This window comes from Lissotriton vulgaris, chromosome 5 (genome assembly GCF_964263255.1).
Source record: "Lissotriton vulgaris chromosome 5, aLisVul1.2, whole genome shotgun sequence".
NCBI classification, from domain to species: domain Eukaryota; kingdom Metazoa; phylum Chordata; class Amphibia; order Caudata; family Salamandridae; genus Lissotriton; species Lissotriton vulgaris.
The window spans coordinates 691,602,899-691,625,341 of NC_141693.1; the positions used below are offsets into that span (position 1 = coordinate 691,602,899).

Below are 22,443 nucleotides of genomic sequence, written 5' to 3' on the forward strand. Positions count from 1 at the left end.
CGGGCCGATTTTGTGATTTGGCCAATTTGCTAACGGTAAAACCCTTGATACATCTGGCCCTTAGTTATTGTTTGCGTGTTCTGGTGCACTTACAGGCATATATTTAACTTTGCACGAAACAGCATATTAATTTCATGCAGAAAGAAATTATTTTATATCGGTCACTAGATATTGTGCCTGCATGCTTCATTCAAGTTATGCCAGATAAACATTTAAGAGGAAAGTATTCTAGACAGACCACTGCTCAGAATCTAACAACTCTTATAAAGAGCCTATTATGTGTTCCTAAAACCTGGCACTACCACTAAACTGAAGGAGATCTAACTTAAATGTATGTATTAAGAATATTTTATTAAGGAAGGCGAAGATGCAATTTCCCTGGATAAAGTTATAGTTTCTTTTACAAATTAAAGTAGAACTCTAGGCCACATAATGCATTTAGCTATATTTTCTTTTCTCCCATATCAACTACCTGAGGCATTTTTTGGTTGTGAAACCTAGGAAGCAACAATGAATCTACATTAACCTGTATGAACCTATAGAGAGCTTTTTAATATATTACATCTGTCGGGATCCATGACGAAAGGTCTGCTTGTACTCAACAGATCTGTTACATCATGGTCTCAGAAATGCCACACAAGAAGTCCCTCATGAAACAAAGGTGGCTGTGACCGTCCACTAGATTGGATGATCTGCTAGTGACTGGTTACTACTTTCAGGTTATAAAATTAAAAATACCCCAAATCGATTGTGTTCTATAGTCACCCACCTCAATCTAGCTAGGGCTCCTCTTGCGGAGTCATATCTGTCACCATTTCCATACTTTTTCAAGTGGCACATTTTGATATTATTGCTAACTCTCTATTAATGTCAATATGTATGATATATAATCCGAAACTGGGTTCTTTTAATATACACATATGTACCTTATGTCCAGGTGCTCCAGGAAGGCCAGCTGGCCCAGAAGGTCCTGGTAGGCCTGGTGGCCCCTGAAAGAAAGACATGTATTATTGAAGAACAATCAAATAAGACAAATAATAATGTTCTAACTCTCCTACAATTGCAACGGTCAGGAGTATTGCCAATTGATTAAGGCGGGACCAAGTTAGGAAAGTCAATAAAGCCAACCCCTCTTGCTTCTGTGGAAATACCCTCACATTGGAAGAATATCCCCTTCTGAGGATACAATTTTACTGAGATTAAGGATTGTGAATTTCCTCTTACAAATGTTTTTTAGCAACAAAGGTAAATTTTGTTGATCAAAAAGCTTGAAAATCTTAGTCTATGTTTTCATTTGCACATTAAAAACAGTGCAACTTACCATAAGGGCCAATGTTCGGATTTCCTAAAAGAAATGAAGAGAACAAGCACATTGTTAGCTTTATAGTTTTAATTATTTCCCCACTTATTTGACTAGTCAGTTTCAGATACTTCACTTAAAGAAAACATGTTTAGTACTGTTTTTTGCTGTACAATGCCTGATAAGAAATCCCCTCTCCTTAGCAGGATGGCCTGCGCAATAAGGGCACAAGAGCAAGAACAGGTCCTTCAGCAGACTTCCTAGCATACTGAACTTTATATCTGGAAAATGAAAATGTGATCACATCTGACTTAAGTGTATTGGCACAGAGGCTTGCAAAAACTGCTAGATAGGTTCAGCCTGTTCTGCGATACAAGGGGGTTCTGTATTAACACCACCAAGACCAAGCTGATGACCCTATCCCCGTCAAAACGATTCAGGAATGGTATCACCCTAAAGGGTACTCCATTAGATATAGTTGAGTCGTTTGACTATTTGGGAATTCGGGTCAATAATTTGATGAACTGGAAGTCCCATATGGCCAAAATGCTTCTCAACCACAAGCGGGTGTCAGGGGCAATCCTAAGAGATCAACAATCCTCAGTCAGCAGACCAGTGGCCCTGGCCCTTGTAGTTCATGAGGGAAAAGCATTAACCTCTGCATTATATGGGTCTGAATTATGGTGATTTGAGAACACCATTGACCTAGTAAGATCAGAGAACAAGTTCTTTAGAGTTCTGGTTTCACTCCCATCTTCCACTCCATTGAAGCCACTTCGGCAGGATCTGGGAAAACGTTCCATTAAAGATTTTGTTCGGCTCCACCCTTTATTATTTTGGGTACGTCTAAGAAGGACCCCCGAATTGGCCAATTATGCTGCTGCCCTTAACGAACTCATCAAATTGGATACATGCAATAAGATTAAGTGGATATGCAAGCTTAGACAGCTCCTATCAGACATAGGGTTGGGGGGAAACTTGGGATAGCCAGACTCCGCCACCTAAGCAAGTAATCAAGAAAGCATATTGGGAGTGGGTGCAAGCGGAGGAGACGCTCAGTTCCAATTGGGGGATTCTTACTGAGCAGTATCTAGAACATAAGTCTGTCCGGAAGCTCAAACCCTTTCTGGACTTCATCCAAATTCCTAGGGACAGGACACTCTATTTGAAGTTGAGGTTTGGAACCCTTCCGCTCAACGAACTAACAGCAGGATGGATGCAGTGCAATCCAGCATCTGCTTCTTGCCCTGGCCGTGCAGCCCCTACTGAGTCCCTTGCCCACTTCCTTTTTGCCTGTACAGCCTATAGGGTAGCGGGAAGAAAATGGCTTAAACCCATTTGTAAAAAGTTGGGCTTTAGGAATCACAGGATGGAGCTACGCATTTTAAAATCTGACACTACCTCCCTTGTCATGGTCTGCGGGCTAGCCAAGTACTTGGGCAGTGCTCGGCTAACCAGCACCAATCTGCTAACGAAAAAGAAGAGCAAGTGGCTGGGGGCCCATTTTGAACTATTGTTTTTATTGGCTGTATATTAACTGGTTTAATTGACTTTTATTGTACATATTTTTTATGAACATTTTTATAAGATTTTATACATTGGCTGTATGTAAAAAATGTTTTTTTTATTTATGAGTCGAGAATGTATATGCTTTTATGATAAATTTTTATCGAATAAAGTACATACAACAACAACAAGTATTGGCACACACCACTAAAAAATAGTTTATTAGATAATCGAAGTAATGATCTAGCATCAGACTATTCTAAGTGAAGAGAAGTTTATTATCTCGATTTTCCTTCATTGATCAAATATATGCCACATAACGTCCTCCCTGCACACTACCTAGTTAAACAAGCATTAGCAAAGACAATAGGTCTAGCCTTTGGGACCTATTGGCTTTGTCAATAAGATTTAGCCATCCTATACACCATACCCAATGCTACACCATACGCAATGCTGTGCAACAAGGCTAAATAAAAAAAAGAAACTATTGCGTCATTTTGTAGGCGTGTGCACCATACTTGCGTGCCCGCACAAAATGACACCGCCATGTTTTTTCTTTGTATTTGCCAATCCAACTCAGATCGACAAATACATAAAAAAACATGCAGTAGCTTCTTTTGGAAAGCAGGTCGTCGGTAAGTAACATGGGGGAGCCGAAGCAACACAGGGGTGAAAGCGAATGGGGAGAAGGAACACAGGTAGGCGGGATGGAAGCAACACGAGGGGGCAGTGGGGGCTGGATCAACACTCAGGGCTGAGAGCAACACATAAGTTGCGGGGAAAGGATGGAACATGGAGGAAGGAGGGGAGCAAACAGGTGAGAGGGAGAGCAGCATGGAGTGCGGAGGGCAGGGAGACAGCAAAGGAGCAAGACAGAGAACGACTTGCCGCTGGGGGAGAAGTACATGGATGAAAAAGCAATGTAGGTAGGGGAGCACATCAGGGTGACTACATCACAGATGAGGACAGGGAGAAGCACATAGGCAATAGAGAGCTACGTGAAGAGAGGATGAGAAGAAGGCATGCACTTTTGCAGAGTGCTTAAAGAAAATAAAAACAGTAGTGCCTAAACCGTATGCAAATCTTGACTGAAGATTGCTCAGATGACAAAGTATCCTATTTATATAGCATATTATGATGTATTGTTCAAGACCATAATGTGTGTAATGACATGTAGATTATAGTGTTCCTTTTGCTTAAAAAGGACATCGTGACAGAAAGGTGCCAATAAAATCTGCCTATGCTTCAAAGTTTCTAAGAATAGGTAGAGAGTTCTTACCTGTAGTGCCTCGTTGATGTTACCATTGTATTCCATCTGCTCTGGCGGCTTCCCAGGCTCACCTTTGGGCCCCTGTACAATATGACAGATTTCAAAAGAAGTGTCACAGCCATGAATTTAAAACATAAATTGAGTTGCCACATCTAAGATATTCAGGAATAACCGATTTAGTATTAGATGTGTAAAGGACCGGCACAGTAGCTCAGTTCACAATGTTTCACACATTTTGCACATTTTGCACAATGAAGTTGAACTTGGGTGTGTAAAAACAACACTTTCAGAATGTAAATTCCACTTCCTGATTCATAGATTAATATTGGTGGACTTTTACATATGTAGCTACACTTAACAAATTCAGAAAATCTATATGTAGGGAGGAATTGCTAGATCTCCCAGTTACAGCTGCGACGAAGGCACGCTTCTCTGGTGATGCGGCGGCGACCTCTGCGGTGGCGACACGATTCTCTGGCGATGCGACGGCAACAGCTGCGACTGCAACATGCTTCTTCTCGTTGAGTCGCGCTTCCATCTCCCAGCGACACGCAAACTTCTGCAGACAGAATTCCCAGCAAAGAAATTCAGAGGGAGCTGGTGGTGAAGTCTGTTGTCCCTGGGACTTCAGCAGGAGGCAAGCACAAGTACAAGCCCTTGGAGACATATTCTGCAAGATGATGAAAGTTCTTTGAAAGTTCCTTCTCCTTTTCTTGGCAATAAAGAAACAACTACAGGCCAACCCAACAACACAGTACACTGGCAGGGGGGCAATCCAAACTCCTGCAGCTTCCTTGGTTCTTCTCGTTGGCAAAGGTTTGTCTTGTTGTTCCAGAAGTGATCTAAAGTCCTGGGGTCTGGGCCCCAATATTTATACTAGCAAATTCTTTGTACTCAGAAGGCAGAGGGTCCTGTACCTAGTTCAAACCAGTTCTAGGTGTATTCTGCTAGTGCGCACCTTCTTCCTTTGTCAGTGTGGTCCAGGGTCTTCAGACACACCACAGGAGGTGGAGCCAGCATTGTGGAGGGCAGGCACAGCCCTATTCAGACCCAGGTGCTATTCCTTCCACCACTCTACATGCAGATAGGTCTATTCAGCCCTGTGCTGACTCACGCTGTCTCCTGGAGCCTCCCAGCTCCTGTCACTCACAAAACCAGACATACAATACACAAGCTAGCAGAGGCAGGCTGGATGGTTAGGTAAGAAAATGCCTACTTTCAAAAAGTGGTATTTTCAAACACAGAATATTAAAACTAACTTCACTAAAAGATGTATTTTATCATTCTGAGTTCAGCCATACTAAACTTGAACTTCTACCATGTTCCCTGGGTCAGTTAGGATTCTAAGATGTTATAATCAAACTGCCCATTCTGGCCTATGGGGACAAGTAGCCTTGCAATAGTGAAAAACGGAAATGGCTGTAATTCACTATTAGGACATGCCACACTCATCAGGGCATGACCTACCTTTTACATACAATGCACCCTGCCCTAAGGTGTCTGATATGTAGAAAAGGGAAGATTTAGGGGCTGGCAAGTGGGTGTACTTGTCAAGTTGACATGGCAGGCACAGACTGCACACAGGCTCTGCAAAGGCAGGCCTGAGACACACTTTACAACCAGCTTCTGTGGGTGGCACAACCAGTGCTGCAAACCCACTAGCAGCATTTGATTTACCTGCCCTGGCCACACATGGTGCACTGTACTAGGGTCTGAGAAGTACATCAAATAACCCAATCATGGAGTCACTAATCAATACATCAATTTAACATAGGGAGCACTTGTACTGTGGCACTGAATAGCAGTGGCACAGTGCCCAAAGCATCAAAACCAGCAAAACATATCAAAAACAGAGGAGGCAATCAGTGAAAAATAGAAGGGAGACTCACGCCATTGGTACCAGGTCTAACACCATGCCTCCCTGGACCGGAAACAAGCTGGGGTGAATGTTTGATTTGTTCAGCATTCCGTCCATCATCTGTTCTTTTTGCTTTTGTTGCCCTAAGTGGAAAGGGTATGTCCAGACGTGACTCCCGTGCTCACTGTGCTGCTGGATTCATGCTAGCCTGGGTGATGAGGAGTGCTTCCCCGAAACCGGTCCCAGGATGCTTATTTCCAGTCCAAGGAGGGCCTGGCCTGGCAGTTCAGGCTGGACTGTTCCCATGGGGAGCAGAGACAAGACTGATTTGCTTATGGCTGTGTCCAAACTGGGGTGTTATGGAGAGCAAAAAAAAGATGGATGAAACCCAGATCTGTGACTGGGGTGAATGTTGGATTTTTTCAGCATTCCGTCCATCATTTGTTCTTCTTGATATAAAGAAGAGTTGATATGTTTTTGGTTCTATTTAAGTAACCGATTTGAATGGCTTTAAATATATTCTGAATGTTCTCATCAGAAACTTACCCTGGGTCCAGCTGGTCCATGTTCTCCAAGCACTCCGGGCTCTCCCTGCAGCAATACATATGTGTATATAGTTTTACAAAGTGCTTTCCTAGAGTCGGATCATATTTGCACAAAAGCATTGTGAGATTAACATCAGGAAAGACACTATAAGCCAAAAAGGCCAGACTGTACATTCAACTGCATTATCTGCAACTAAGGCTGGAAGGACTAACCACTGATGCTTAACATAAAATGCCAACAAACAAGGTGGCCTTGCACTTTTCACCACTGTATCACTACCATGTTGAAAGTGTCCAGGTGATGGTTAGAACCTGATAAGGTATTTTTCACCAATAACACAATGCAGTGGATTACAGGATGGGCCTTCACATGACATAGTACGTTGAGATAAAATTTAGGTGCCTCTGCTCACACCTAAGTGTTCAATTAGTATAATGTGTTCTTGGTAACAGACCTTCCAGACAAGTTCTAAACCTGCAAACAGTTGCTGAACATATCTCAGAGAATAGAAGGTTGCTTTAGGTTTGCAATCCTTGTTGACTCAATAGGATTCTTGTTAGACTAATTAGCATTGACACTTAGAATATGCATGCTTGATAAATGATAATACCTATGCCTGGAATTTGAAAGACATGTACTGGGTGAGTCACTTTTAGTATGGTTTTATTGATCATGCCCCATTGATATGCATGCTTTTGCCTATAAGATTTAAATAATTTGTTTTATGCTAAATTAACTGATACAGATCACACTGGCCAGATGTACAACCATATCAATTTGTGAGTCGCAAATTGTGCTGTTTTACGACTCGCAATTTGTGACTCGCAATTTGGAATGTACTACAGTGTCTCAGACACTGTTTGTGACTCCTATTGAGGTCACAAATTACATGCCTCATTTATATTCATGAGGCAGGTGCAATTTGTGAAGGGCTAGCAATTCCTGGGACAACTGCCTGCTCTTAAAAAATATTTTCGTAGCCAATAACAAAGGGTCCCCTGAAGACCCCTTCCCGTTTGCGAGTGGCTTACCACATACTTGAAGTAGGTGGTAAACTGCAAGTGTTTTGCAGCCGCAAATGCAGTCGCAAAACACTGGTATATTCCATTGTGACTCGCTATTAGGAAGGGACGCCCCTCCCTAATAGCATATGTACAAGCGAAGACCCTTTTTAGCACTCACAAATGGGCCAATTTCCCGTTTGCTACCGCAAAAAACAGTTGTAAATCTGGCTCTATGTTTTTAGCCCCACAATTCTGTGTCAACTCTTTACCTATTTAAAGATGATATTTATGTAAAATGTTCTTTGATTTTCTAAGTTTCTACTTTATTGCTTGATATTTTGAGATGGTTTGACAGCTTTGAGAAATGTATATATTTCATGGGGTTGAGAGCCATAACTGAATAACTAGAAAACCATGAAAGTTAGCATATACTAGTAAGTGAGCCTCAAATAAGTGGTGTAATAATGAAACACTATGGTGACTATCAAAATATTAGGACTGACTTACTTAAATAAAAGCTGGAAGAGTTAGAATAATATAACAAGCATTTGCAATGCAATAGGTCTCGCATTAGGAAAGTTTGAGCTATTGGTATTGTAAATTACACATTTTTTAATTTATGTTTTGTTTTTGAAAATAGCAAAATTAATAGCTTTGTCATTTACAATGCCAATAGTTATAACTTTCGCAAATGTGACACCTATAGCATTTGTAATGCAATATGGCATTTACGTGACTTACATGTATTGATATTACAAATAAAAATGGCTTTTATTTATTTTTTTAATAATTAATACTTAAATAAAAGTTATTGTAATTTATAATGGAAATATCTTAAACTTTTGTAAATAACTTTTTTGTGAAGATTATGTTCAGTGTATTTTATTGTGACGAAAATCCAAGAACAGAAGTGAAATATTAACAACTTTTTGTTACATTTGTAATAAAGCTTGAAACATTGAGAGAATATATGTGGACCAGTTGTTGTGGAATTTTTGCACAGATTGATGCTGTGGTGGCGCTGAGTGATGTTGTGATGGCGAACGAGTGATGTTGTGGCGTTCAGTGATGCTGTGGTAGCGCATAGTGAGGTTGTGGTGCCCCTGAGTGATGCTGTGGTGGTGCTGAGTGATGCTGTATGCTATGCTATGTTTTGTTTTGCTATCCTATGTTTTGTTTTGTTATGCTATGCTATGTTTAGCTATCCTATGCTTTGATTTGTTATGCTATGCTATGCTGTGTTTTGTTATGCTATGTTTTGTTATGCTATGCTATGTTTTGCTATGCTATGCTTTGTTATGCTATGCTATGCTTTGTTATGCTACGCTATGTTTTGTTGTGTTTTATTATGGTATGCTTTCTTTTGCTATGTTATGTTTTGTTATGCTATGCTATGCTATGTTTTGTTGTGTTCGGTATGCTATGCTATGTTTTGCTATGCTATTATATGTTTTGTTTTGCTATGCTATGTTTTGTTGTGTTTTGTTAAGCTATGCTATGTTTTGTTGTATTTTGCTATGTTTTGTTATGCTATGCTATGTGTTGTTTTGCTATCCTATGCTTTCTTTTGTTATGCTATGCTATGTTTTGTTGTGTTTTGTTATGCTTAGCTATGTGTTGTTTCGCTATCCTATGCTTTGTTTTGTTATTCTATGCTATGTTTTGTTGTGTTTTGTTATGCTATGCTATGATTTGTTGTGTTTTGCTATGCTATGCTTTGTTATCTTATGCTATGGTTTGTTATGCTATGCTATATTTTGTTGTGTTTTATTATGCTATGCTTTGTTTTGCTATGCTATGTTTAGTTATGCTATGTTGTGTTATGCTATGATATGCTTTGCTATGCTATGTTTTGTTATGCTATGCTAAGCATAGCTTTGTTATGCTATGCTATGTTGTGTTTTGTTATGCTATGCTATGTTTTGTTGTTTTGTTATGCTATGCTTTGTTTTATGTTATGCTATGTTTTGTTATGTTATGCTATGTTTTGTTATGTTATGCTATGTTTTGTTCTGCTATGTTTTGTTGCATTTTGTTATGCTATGATATGTTTTGTTACACTATGCTATGTTTTGTTTTGCTATGCTTTGTTATTGTTATGCTATGCCTTGTTTTGTTATGCTATGTTTTGTTATGCTATGCTATGTTTTGTTGTGTTTTGTTATGCTATGCTATGCTTTGTTGTGCTTTGCTATGCTATGTTTTGTTTTGTTATGCAATGTTTTATTTTGCTATCCTATGCTTTGTTTTGTTATGCTATGCTATGCTATGTTTTGCTACCCTATGCTCTTTTTTGTTATGCTATGCTATGTTTTGTTATGCTATGCTGGTGAGGCTGTGTGAGGGTGTGTGAGGGTGAGTGAGGGTGAGGGGGTGTGAGGGTGAGGGGGTGTGAGGGTGAGGAGGTGTGAGGGTGAGGATGTGTGAGGGTGAGAGGGTTGTGAGGGTGAGGGGGTGTGAGGGTGAGGGTGTGAGGGTGGGTGAGGGGGTGAGGGGATGTGAGGGTGGGTGAGTGAGGGTGAGAGGGTGTGAGGGTGTGTGAGGGGGGTGTGAGGGTGTGTGAGGGTGAGGGGGTGAGGGAGTGTGAGGGTGAGGGTGAGTGAGGGTGTGTGAGGGTGAGGGTGTGTGAGTGAGGGTGAGAGGGTGTGAGGGTGTGAGAGGGAGATGGGGTGTGAGGGTGTGTGAGGGTGAGGGGGTGAGGGAGTGTGAGGGTGAGGGTGTGTGAGGGGGTGTGAGGGTGAGGGTGTGTGAAGGGTGTGTGAGGGGGAGGGGGTGTGAGGATGTGGGGGTGTGGGGGTGTGAGGTGAGGGGGCGTGAGGGTGGGTGAGGGTGTTTGAGGGTGTGGGGTTGTGAGGGTGAGGGTGTGGGGTTGTGAGGGTGAGGGGGTGTGAGGGTGAGGGTGTGAGGGTGTGAGGGTGAGGGTGAGGGGGTGTGAGGGTGAGTGAGGGTGATGGGGTGAGGGTGTCAGGGGTATTGGTGAGGGTGTGAGAGTGAGGGGGTGTGAGGATGAGGGGTGTGAGGGTGAGGGTGTGTGAGGGTAAGAGGGTGTGAGGGTGAGGGGGGTGAGGGTGAGGGTGTGTGAGGGTGAGAGGGTTTGTGAGGGGTGAGTGAGGGTGTGAGGGGGTGTGAGGGTGAGGGGGTGTGAGGATGAGTGTGTGAGGGTGTGTGAATATGAGAGGGTGTGTGAGGGTGTGTGTGAGGGTGAGGGTGTGAGGGGTGTGAGGGTGAGGGGGTGTGAGGTGTGAGGTGAAGGGGTGTGAGGGTGAGAGGGTGTGTGAGTGCTAGAGGGTGTGTGAGGGTGAGAGGGTGGGTGAGGGTGGGTGAGAGGGTGAGTGAGGATGAGGGGGTGTGAGTGTGAGGGTGATGGGGTGTGAGGGGCAGGGGGTGTGTGAGGGTGAGAGGGTGAGGGGGTGAGGGTGAGGGTGTGATGGAGGGTGAGGGGGTGAGTGATGGTGAAGGGGTGTGAGGGGGTGTGAGAGTGAGGGGGTGTGAGGGTGAGGGTGTGTGTGAGGGTGAGGGTGTGAGGGTGAGGGGGTGTGAGGGGTGTGGGGTGTGAGGGGGTGAGGGTGTGTGTGAGGGTGTGAGGGTGTGTGAATATGAGAGGGTGTGTGAGGGTGTGTGTGAGGGTGAGGGTGTGAGGGGGTGTGAGGGTGAGGGGTGTGAGGGTTAAGGGGTGTGAGGTTGAGGGGGTGTGAGGTGAAGAGGTGTGAGGGTGAGCGGGTGTGTGAGTGTGAGAGGGTGTGTGAGGGTGAGAGGGTGGGCGAGGGTGGGTGAGAGGGTGAGTGAGGATGAGGGGGTGTGAGTGTGAGGGTGATGGGGTGTGAGGAGGAGGGGGTGTGTGAGGGTGAGTGGGTGAGTGGGGTGAGGGGGTGAGGGTGAGGGTGTGTTGGAGGGTGAGGGGGTGGGTAATGGTGAGGGGGTGTGAAGGGGTGTGAGAGTGAGGGGGTGTGAGGGTGAGGGTGTGTGTGAGGGTGAGGGGGTGAGGGGGTGTGAGGGGTGTGGGGTGTGAGGGGGTGAGGGTGTGTGTGAGGGTGTGAGGGTTTGTGAGGGTGAGGGGTGTGAGGGTGAGGGGGTGTGAGGGTGAGGGTTGGTGAGGGTGGGTGAGAGGGTGTGTGAGGGTGAGAGGGTGTGTGAGGGTGAGAGGGTGGGTGAGGCTGGGTGAGAGGGTGAGTGAGGGTGAGGGGGTGTGTGAGGGTGAGGGGGTGTGAGTGTAAGGGGGTGTGGGGGGAGTGGGTGTGAGGGTGAGGGGGTGTGAGGGTGAGGGTGCGATGGAGGTTGAGGGGATGTGAGGGTGAAGGGATGTGAGGGTGAGGGGGTGTGAGGGTGAGGGTGAGTGAGGGTGTGTGAGGGTGGGTGAGGGTGTGAGGGTGAGTGAGGTTGGGCCACGGTGTCTCTGAAATGTTGTTGTTTTCATTTACTTGGCAAGGGTTCAATTCCGATAGAATGAAATGATACGGGTTAGGCACATTCCTCCACCGTGAAGCCATCCCAAGAGCCGTATTAATGTTAACAAGAGAATTTTCCCCATGCTGTTCTCATCTGTCATTCCGCGAGACATCTGTTCTCTGAGCGCTCACTCTGTACATTCCTTCACATTCGGGATTGCAAAATGTTATGTTTCCAAGCCACGGCCGGCAGTGGGAGTACCTGCAGGGTGGTGAAGTGGGGAGGGGGAGGGGCGGGTTGGGGGTAGTAATGTATGGATTACGGAGCTTCCCAGGTAATAAACATTTAAAGAAATAAAACGAATTTCGTTGTGCGCATTGCATAGCATTTGGGAATGCAGTGCACTCAACGAAATTCATTTTATTTATTCAAATGTTTACTTATCCGGGAAGCTCCATAATCCATACATTACTATCCCCCACCCTGCCGCTCCCCCTCCCCACTTCACCGCCCTGCAGGTACTCCCACTGCCATCCACGGCTGATGTTTCCGTTCACACGCTAAGAGCACGCTGTCAATTAGGCACCTCGTGCTTGCACAGCTCCCCCACCAAAAAAAAAAATTTCTTGCGTGCTGTGATGTGACACATTGAACTTCCACCTAGCAAAAGCATTGTTGTTGTCAGAGTGACTTTTAAAATTTCACAATTCGTGCTCAAATTAAATTATATTTATTTGTAGCAAGTAGGATTTACGATTTTTTTAAATGAGTGCTGCAAAATGACGTCACCGAAAATTTTCTTGGTTCTTGAGACCAATTTTCTCACGGAGAGTTTTCGCCGCCAATTTCATCCGAAAAAGCTGTACTACAATTTAGGCAGATGCATTGTTCCACTTTAAATAAAAACGGTGTGAAATTTACCTTAAAATACTTTTAGACATGTTACAGTCAATGAACGCATTTTGAGTTTCCAGAACTGAATTAAAGTGAAAGTGTCACTTAATCTCTAGGCATTGCGCAATGGGGGGCGGGGTGTGTGTGTGTGTGTGTCTGTGGGTTGGGTTAAAGATGAGAGCTGAGTAAAATTAACGAAAAGAGGGTTATAGTGGAGAACCCTGTGTTAGGGAGCAGGGAAAGTGCACAAGACCAATTTTCTCATTGAGAGTTTTCGCCGCCAATTTCATCCGAAAAAGCTGTACTACTATTTAGGCACGTGCATTGTTCCACTTTAAATCAAAATGGTGTGAAATTTACCTTAACCCTTTCGATGCTCATGACGAGCTCAGCTCGTCATGAGGCACGGTTGAGCTCGTCATAAAACTATAGGATTCAAGCAATTTCAGCACAGGAGGTGAATTGCCTCAACAGCCAAGGTGTTAAAATACTTTTAGACATGTTACAGTCAATGAACGCAGTTTGCGTTTACAGAACCGAATTAAAGTGAAAGTATCAGTGAAGCTCTCGGCATTGCGCGGCAGGGGGGGAGCGGGGGTGTGTGTGTATGTGTGTCTCTGTGTGTGTGTGTCTTTGGGCTGGATTAAAGATGAGAGCTGAGTAAAGTTAACGAAAAGAGGGTTATAATGGAGAAGCCTGTGTTAGGGAGCAGGGAAAGTGCACTTTTAGTAAGACGTATTGGAAACCATAGAATGGCAGAGGAAAGGCAGCGCTGGTGGGGGGCTGTGCAACCATGCCAGCATTCTGATTAACGAGCAGATGGTCTTGTTTTTGTTGTAGAGCGCGTGAAGTGACTGGTGGCAAATGGAATTAGAGCGGCCGCGGTCGCTTTGATGTTCTTGTCTTGTCTTGCTTTGTGGGAGGGGTAGGGGGAGCGAATTCCTGTGCACGCGCCTTGCTCACATGAACTGTACGCGATTCACAGCTGGGTAGAAGCTTTTCGGAATGCTTACTATAAATCTCGCCTACCATCCCTACGGGATGGAATAGACGAGACCTAACAAGGAGTCAAAGTTTTGAATAAATTGGAAGCTCCGAAACATTAAAGGCATGCCTCATGTAGAAGAAGTGAGTGTGATGCCAAAGAAACAGACCTAAGAGCAGGTGAGTGGCAGGGTATTTGGCTGCCTCCCACAGCATGAGCCAGTTCTATGGGCTATATTCCTTGGCTCCCACATCTGTTGCTCTCCTTTCTAAGAACGCATGGGTGATATCAAGGAGGTAGCAGCGAAAGGAGTGGGTAAAGGATCAAGAGTCCAAGGTACTCTAAATGACGGGGGACAATTAAGCAACATTTCTGCCCTATCCTTTCATTTCTCAATGCAGCGTTTACAGTATTTACTTAGTCTTATCAAATACCTTTTCCCCTTGCAGTCCTGCTATTCCAGGCTTGCCAATGTCACCAACTTCTCCCTGTAGAGATAACACATTTAAAAATGTAACATAAGGAAACCTATAGCATATTTTACCTTGCAACATAATTATACACTTTGCCCAGAATGTATGGTAGCTCAGTAAACTGTCTAGTTAGTCCCTGTTTTCTTTACAGTAGAATTAGCCTTTACTAAACCAGTGACGCTTTTGTTCTGGTGATTGTGAATAGACACTGCAGCTGTCAATTTTATTAGTTCCAAAACGTTTTACTCCTATCTTCATGCAATATTATACTAGGAAACCATTTTCATGAATCAAAATAAATGCTTCATGGGTTTCACCTTATCATGGCTTGTGATGGTTTCCATTTGGAATCTATCAACTAAATGCATGTACAGACCACTATAGAGGAGTTTTACGTTCAAGACTGAAAAAAGTTTCTCTGGGGGCGTACACGTACCTTTGGTCCTGGGAATCCTGGAGGCCCTGGAGGGCCAGGCTCCCCTTTAACTCCACCAAGTACATTTCCAGTCTCTCCTTTTTCTCCCTGAGGGACAATGCCATTATATGATTACTTTTTTATTTTTGTTCATTAATTTTATTTTTTCATCTTGGTGCACAACATAGACAATATTAAAACATAAAACAAGAACACTACACACTATTTAGCTAACAAAAATGTGAAAACTAATAAATTGTTCGGAAGCTGGGTCATTGGCATTTAATTACTAAAATTAATTCAACTTAAGCATATTGCACACATGACCGTGACTTGATTATGTAATATTTGAATGCAGCTCAATTGTCGTAGGGGAGTAAAAACCGAGCTATTTCCATCACTGATAATAATGCAGTTTCTCACAATTTTACTTATGATTTCTCGGTGCTCGGTGAAGCTAACCAACTACTTTGAATGAATTAATACGCCTCCCACAGTACCTGAAATTTTAAGAAGTAACAATTTATTTCTCAATTGTTTCAATAGATGTCCAAGAAGCAGCGGTTTCTCCTAAGGAGCAAAGGAGCATAGGAACGTGGCCTCAGTGCCCCCCCCCCCCCCCAGCTGCCACATGCTGTAATGTTCATCATGTTAATGTTAAAAAAAAACTTGTTTGGGTAGGGTGTTAGGCATAGCCACTCTAATTGGCAGTCTTGGGATAAACTAAGGGTGAGCATCTTGGATTGGACAGGTCTCTTAGGGGCATATTATCAAGCCTGTGCGCTAAAATTACCGCCGCTTTATCGGCCGTTTTCGGCCAATAAAGCGGCGATAATTTTAGCGCACAGGCTTGATAATATGCCCCTTACTGTGTCCAGCCCGGAATGCATGCTTGAGCCCCTTAATCCTGTGCTGTGTTAGGCACCCAGGGGGAAGGCAGCGCAGCCACCTAGTTTCCTTCGGAGTGCTGGCTGTAGCTACTCCAACCAATCCTTGCGTGGCTCTCATGCTGTTTATTACTATAAACAGCATGGTAGCAATGCAAGGATTGGATGTGATGTAACCACGAGCTTTAGTCAAGGCAGTGCAATGCGGGGTGACCATATTAAAGACCATGGCCAATCATTGTGTGGATTTGTTTGAAGCCACACACTGATTGGTCATGTTTCCGTCCTTTGCCCATAAAGTACGACATTCCCCTGCAGCTCCGTCTGTCAGTTCATCTAGGCATGGAATCAGAATGACCATTGATTCACAACAAGTATGAGCGTGTTTACATCTTGTTGTGCTGTAACGCAGAAAGATGTTTGTTACTTTCTGCCCTACCAATTTTACCATCCACTAGCTGACACTGTGTTCAAGGCATCATTATGCCTTTTTGAATGTACTAAAACCGTATATCAACTGTTTGCTTAACTCTAGACATTAAATGATTCATTATTATTACCGGACAGTGGATCCTCCTACCCATAAAACAACCCCTCAGCGGATCCTCCTCATAAAAGCAACCCCCGCCTCCATGCTTCATTATGTAGTGGATCTGTTGTAATATAGTTTAAGAACTTATGGTCCCGTACACCCATGTTGACATTTTCATTCAGTTGCAACTGCCATAATCTTCCAGTCAAATTTGCGTGCATCAAGCAGTATGTGCTGTGGTAATGTTCTGGGTTGTTGAACTCACGGTCGATATGCAAATTATAAAGTTCTGTCTCAGAGTAAAACAAGTGTGTGTTTCACAGTTTAGGCCAATGACGCTGACTAATTGCAGGGCACTACCACTGCAGGGGCAACAGTGGAGCCCCATGCATTGGACCAGTTTACTCTCTTTGTCAACACCCTTAATCTTGAGACTATAAGCCACGCTGCGAGACTGAATAAGCATAAAATGTCTTGTAAATATTGCACCTGGCCTAAGTATTAGCTAGACGGAGGGTGGCTATTACGTGGATGGGACAGCGTTTCCCTACAATGGACTCTTGGGGCCTCATTTATGAGGCTGTGCGTCACTTTTACGCCGCCGGTGCGTCACTTTTTGTGACACACCAGTGGCATAAAAATGCACCTTGTTGCGCCATATTTACAAAGTGACGCATCTAGGTAGATGCGTCACTTTTTAAACCCCTGCGCTACATTATACCTGCACTAGGTATAATGTATGCAAGGGGGGCGTATTGACGCAAGAAAGGGTCATGGAAGTGACGCAGCAAAATCTATGAGATTTCACTGCGCCACTTCTAGGACTCAAAAGCGTCAAAATCTTATGCCTGCGTCACAGCAGGCGTAAGACTGACGCAAGCCCTTTCACAGGGGGCTTGCCCCATGTGAAAGGACACATTGCTGGAGTTGCGTCACTTTTGTGACACACTCCAGCAATGTATCACTTTTGCGCCTACAGATACATCAGAAATACTGACGTATCTGTAACTCCTTGCAACATGATGCGTCATACTGTAAATGTGACGCATCATTTTTGTGTCGCAAGGAGGGCGCAATGAAAAGTGACGCATCGCTGTTTTCACGCAGCAATGCGTCACTTTTCATAAAGGAGGCCCTTGGTGACCAGATGTACTGGAATGGGCCTTAGCAGAAGAGTCCCACATGAAACTGAACAGGAGGGGTGACAAAATGGCTGATGATCTGGGAAATTGGAGAGAGCTCAGTAGTGTAGCAATATACCCGGATGCTTACACCAACTCTGTGGAGGAGTGTAGCTCAGATGGAAGTGTGGAAGAGGATGGGTAAGAATGGCTGGGGCCGACTTGAGAGGTTGACACTGTGCTTTGTTGTGGTAACGGCCGATTGCAAAGGGAATTCGAAGTGCTCCCACCGGGCTGGTATTCTGCTAAATATAACTTTCTGAATGTACCCTTTACCCATGGATGCCTTAACTGTTCAATGCCTTCTGATCATCATGTATCAAAGCCGAATGTGTATGAAAATGAAAATAATGGGTATGAAAAAAAACCTGTAGGCTATTGACAATCACATGCCAGGTAGTGTTTATGAGCTATTACGGATGGGTGATAATTGCTCTTTTGGCTGAAGACTGTTTTTTTTTTATTTCTAGTAAGCACTCGGGAGAGGCCAAGATTACATATGTGTTCGGGCAGATCATATGCCCTTTTTTGAAAGGTCTGTCGTGTTGTACCTTTACACAAAAACACATGCTATGGTTGTATTTCTCCCTGGTGCTGGATGAAAGTTTGCTGGACTATTCATATTAGTCAATAGTCCTCTCTAAAAGCCAGCTCACTGTGGAACTGATTCTTAATGCTCTCTGCCAATGTATGAGAAACGTTTAAGTGCAAATTTAGTATTTTACCAACCGCTGCCTCACTGGCTAATGGCCAAATCTGGGTTATGGGAGTGCTTTTGTGCTACGCAAATCAGAGCTTTACCCTGTGCACCAAACGTTTGAATGGTGATAGAGAAGGGTTTTGGGGGATTGCTAATTAGCCAGCGATATCATTGGTTTACTCTCTGTTTAATGCGCCACAATACTAGCAGTAAACCCATTACCTGAAAATAAAGAGAAGTGACATTGTTTACTCATCAATTGATACATATTATTTAGAATCATAATAAAATGTTATCAGAAATACATGATGAATGAAAACAGTACCTTTTGTCCCTGAGGCCCTGCTTTGCCTGGCTCCCCGGGCTCCCCCTGGCAATTCAAACAATTAAACAATTATAAAATAGGAAACAAATCGAGAGATGCATCAAACTTATGTATTTTGTTTGTATTACTTTCAACAGACACTTGTTGTGTGTCACACAACCTATTCCCTTGAGCACTGTGCTGCCACCCTTACAATGTTTGGCAGCACTGTTGACCAATATGCCCTTAATGCATTTATGATGATCTGATTTTTGAGCTAAATTGATTACAGGGAGTGGTGGAGGTGGTGCCTTGAAAGGCACCAGTGCGCTATAAAGCATCATAACTACACCCATTGTGCTGGCCACTGACAGGCAGAGTGGGACTTCCTCTCCCAAGATCTTTTGTGCTGCTTGGAGGAGGTGGAGCAGGAGGGCTCCTTAAAATGTGCGATAACAACAACCATTGTGCAAGAGGCGACAGGGCCAAGCCCGGGACATGAGCAGTCCCTTCCACACCCGTCATCATCAGGAAGAGGCAGGGCAGGGCCATCCTCCTTAGTTTTTTTTTTTTAATGGACACCAAACTGCAAGCACACTTCATTCTGAAGGAATTATTTAGAGCCTGATGTTCTTCTGATATAGAAGTTGATTTTTAAACCGATTGTTATCGCTTTTATTTATATAATATTGTGTATGGTTAATTATTATTTTACATACCGGGAAACATAAGGCTGTCAATAATTCTGTAGGACCGAGCAACTTGAAAAAGGTCCACAAAACATGCAGCAGAAAATAGCACTTTAAAGAAAATCAATGAGCTGATAGAGGAGGTACAGGATATGCTCAACAAGGAGAGTAAAATTGTAGGGAAGAAACGAGTAACAAAGGTTCTACGGAGTTACTGCGCTAATACCTCCCAGGTGACCAGATCGAAAACTATGTCTGAAATTCCCCCCAAGGTTTTCGGGGCCCAATTTGGCCAACATGGCAGTGCATCAGTCTAACATAGGCAGTGTAAACGTTCTAAGTATTAGTACTCATATTCAGCCACTAGTGATCCGCCAAAATAAATGTCAGTCTTATCTGACAATAGTGATAAGCAGAGGGAATCATTTACAAAATCTGATACCACATCACAAACCAATTTGTTTACTAATGATGGCCAAAGCTCTTTCCTGGAAAACAAGAGAGAGAGCGTATGAGCAAGGAGATTGAAGAATTGAAGGCAATTATTTTAGCTCTCTGGGAAAGCTTGATGAACAGACAGAAGCTGCTAAGCCTGGTCCATAATATTAAAGTTCTGAACAACAGCTATAACAAGTTGAAAGAGTACAGAGGGTGAGAATATGCCAATATGCCTAAACCAGACTGCTGGCCATGGAATAGGTGGATGCGGTTACAGCCAATGTGGGCCACAGAATATCACCGGGAGTACAATTCTCCATAACATACATTTAGATAATTGTTTAATAAAAGACAATGGGATATATTCTACTTTCCAAATCCTAGACACCGCAACAATCTGGCAGGAAGCAGAGAAGTAACAGGATCTTTGTCTGCTACTCAAGCCCATACTGAGATAAATTGCATGATTGACGGAATGAATAACATTTTTCAATCAAAATGGAGACTGATAACCGTTTCCCACAAGGAGAAAGGAGGATTTGGGTTTTAACCAAAATTTCAAGAATAGATGTTAATTCAAGGGAAGATACTGAATCTTTAAGAAATAAGCCTATTCACTGGATTCGGTAAATTTCCGATTCGTAATCCTTGAGGACGTTGTTTTTTGAAATAGGATAACGCACTGTGGTGAGCCCTGAGCCAATTGGTCACATTAGACCAGCGCACTACACCCCCTGGATTCGCTTCAAGTACACATCACCTTTTTATCCAGATAACATTCTTTAGTATGGATTTCCAGGATTTCCATTTATGCCGGACGCCTATGGTTTAAGGTAGTGAGATGCTCATGTCTCTAGCATACAACTCCAGGATTGACAAATGCTATGACAACATTTTCCGCATTTTTATACAAGCTCAGTATTTTACCCTAGTGAAGTTTGTCCAATAAAATGCACCAGACATCATTAGTATCCAAGGGAAACTGCAGGAGCCACTTAACCGCATCGCTGCGGCGGCTTTTCCCGCTGTGCGCGGCAAATTCGAAAATACCGCGTTACGTGACGAGCTGGCCTTGTCATCCGAGCAGGACAGGTAAGCGCGATGACGAGCCCAGCTCGTCAATAGCCTCGAAGGGGTTAATACCTGACTCAAGGGATTGTTAACTACAAATAAATTCCCTTCTCCCATGTATATAAATGATGTCCTTGTTCAAAGTCACAGTACTGTAGGGGGGCTGTTATCCTGAAATATAGCTGGTATCAGTATGAAGTTGAATGACCCAATGTGGTGTGAATTGGTAGATAAGGACATTTGTTTCATTCAGCTATTCCCTTGAGATAAGGTGTGCTGATTTGCGTAAAGGCCTCGCTCAAATGCAATATTCAACTCCTGGATTCTGGCTAGCCAAATATTCTGGCACTGTGTTTGACTCTCGCTGGGGACCTTACTCAGTTCTATGAAAGTCCCTATACTTGATAAATCTTTATAATAGTACTGTTCAAGATAGGTGTGAGTCAGCAATTCTTGGTGTGATGTATTCTTTAATAGATACCTTTGATATAAATTCTCTAGTGATTTTAGCCGGTGACTGCAATACAACATACAAGCCCCTAGATACTTTGTCTATAATTACCATAACAGGGGATGCCGAATGGGGAATACCTGAATTAACCCTTCTTGTATTAAGAAATGGCCTGTAGTAGAGCAGCATCATCTCATTCTTACCATATCCAGAGGTTTGAGGGCATGCAATGGGTGCATGCAATCAGACCCAGGAGGGGTATATACCTTTAAAGGGGCTCTTGAAGAAGTAAAATCAATTATATAATTCTAGATCTAAGATTGTGACGCCTCCTGCTAGACATGAAAATGATTGCTTGCAGCAATTGTGACCTTAACACCATGCGCGCTAGCGGAATTCCGCTCGCACGCTGGGTTTTGCGGAAACGCACTTTACGTGACGAGCTGGGCTCGTCATCAGCATGCGAGGAGGCTACGCCATGACGAGCCCAGCTCGTCATCAGCGTCGAAGGGGTTAATGCTCTTCAGTCACCCTTGCAGGGAGTGGTTTGGGGCTCTCTATCATTGCTCCACCATCTTTTTCCACACTTTTACCTTTGATAGGCAAAAATCTCAGGTACATTAAATGGGCAAAACTGGTAGAAGACAAAACAACTTTACCTTGCATCTTTTCTTAGGTGGTAGATCCATATGTGGATTCTCCTCTAGAATCCATTCCTGTTCCAACTGCCCAGGAGCTTCTTTTTAGCCTAATTAAAGATCTGTTTGTCAAGGATTAGCAGAAGCTGCCTATTTCAATCAATGGGAATGTTCCCCTTTGATACAACAAGCATTGCAGACTAACAAAGACTAATTTGATGGCAGCTCTGAAAGACTCAAAGAGAGCTGAGATAATTTAGGCTTGGGGACTTTTTAAAGCAACTTTGACAGCTATCAAAAGAGCATGAGAAGATGAGAATTGGCTAAAGATGCTGGAACCTATGAAACGAAATGACTCCAAACTGTTCTGGCACATTGTTGCCCATGAGGACATACATACAAATAATTACTCTGAAGGCCACGTCTCTCATTGTCATTCATCTTTACTCCCAAACAAATGCACAAGCCAGATGTCCATTGCCATGTAAAATAAAAAACTTTGCTAATAGAGTTGACCACATTGCAAATCTTTGAACCTTATTATATTGGGTTAGGATATGGAGTGTTGACGATCTTGCTCACAATCTAAGATCCCTGCAGGCAATATTGGTTGAAGAAAAATAATAAGGCTGTTAAAAGCTAGTGGGAATTATTCTTATTGGATATTTGTGAGCCAAATGGAAATTGTGAACAATGGCACAGGGGAGTTTGTCTAAAGTATTTTTATCCCACTAATACTCACAAATGTAAGAGTCCTATGTGGATAGTATCCAACCGTTTGCAGCAACAACAAAAATTATGCATACGTTTCAGATATGGCATCGGTCCTCTACTGTCTTTTACCTCTAAATGGACTACTAATGCCATCTGTAATGATTATTGCCCTGCCTGCGGTACTGGAAATTAATCAGTTGA

General features: G+C 43.4%; 1 protein-coding gene across 1 annotated transcript in view; it reads right to left on the reverse strand.

The window, feature by feature from the left end:
• Positions 1-22,443, reverse strand: part of COL13A1 (collagen type XIII alpha 1 chain) — a 368,078-nt gene that overhangs the window by 169,538 nt on the left and 176,097 nt on the right. The window contains exons 18-24 of the mRNA XM_086922128.1: positions 18,263-18,307; positions 14,659-14,745; positions 14,184-14,237; positions 6,481-6,525; positions 4,086-4,157; positions 1,322-1,345; positions 927-989 (exon numbers count right to left, since the gene is read on the reverse strand). Coding sequence (XP_086778254.1) covers positions 927-989; positions 1,322-1,345; positions 4,086-4,157; positions 6,481-6,525; positions 14,184-14,237; positions 14,659-14,745; positions 18,263-18,307 — 390 coding nt within the window. The remainder of the gene's footprint in view (positions 1-926; positions 990-1,321; positions 1,346-4,085; positions 4,158-6,480; positions 6,526-14,183; positions 14,238-14,658; positions 14,746-18,262; positions 18,308-22,443) is intronic.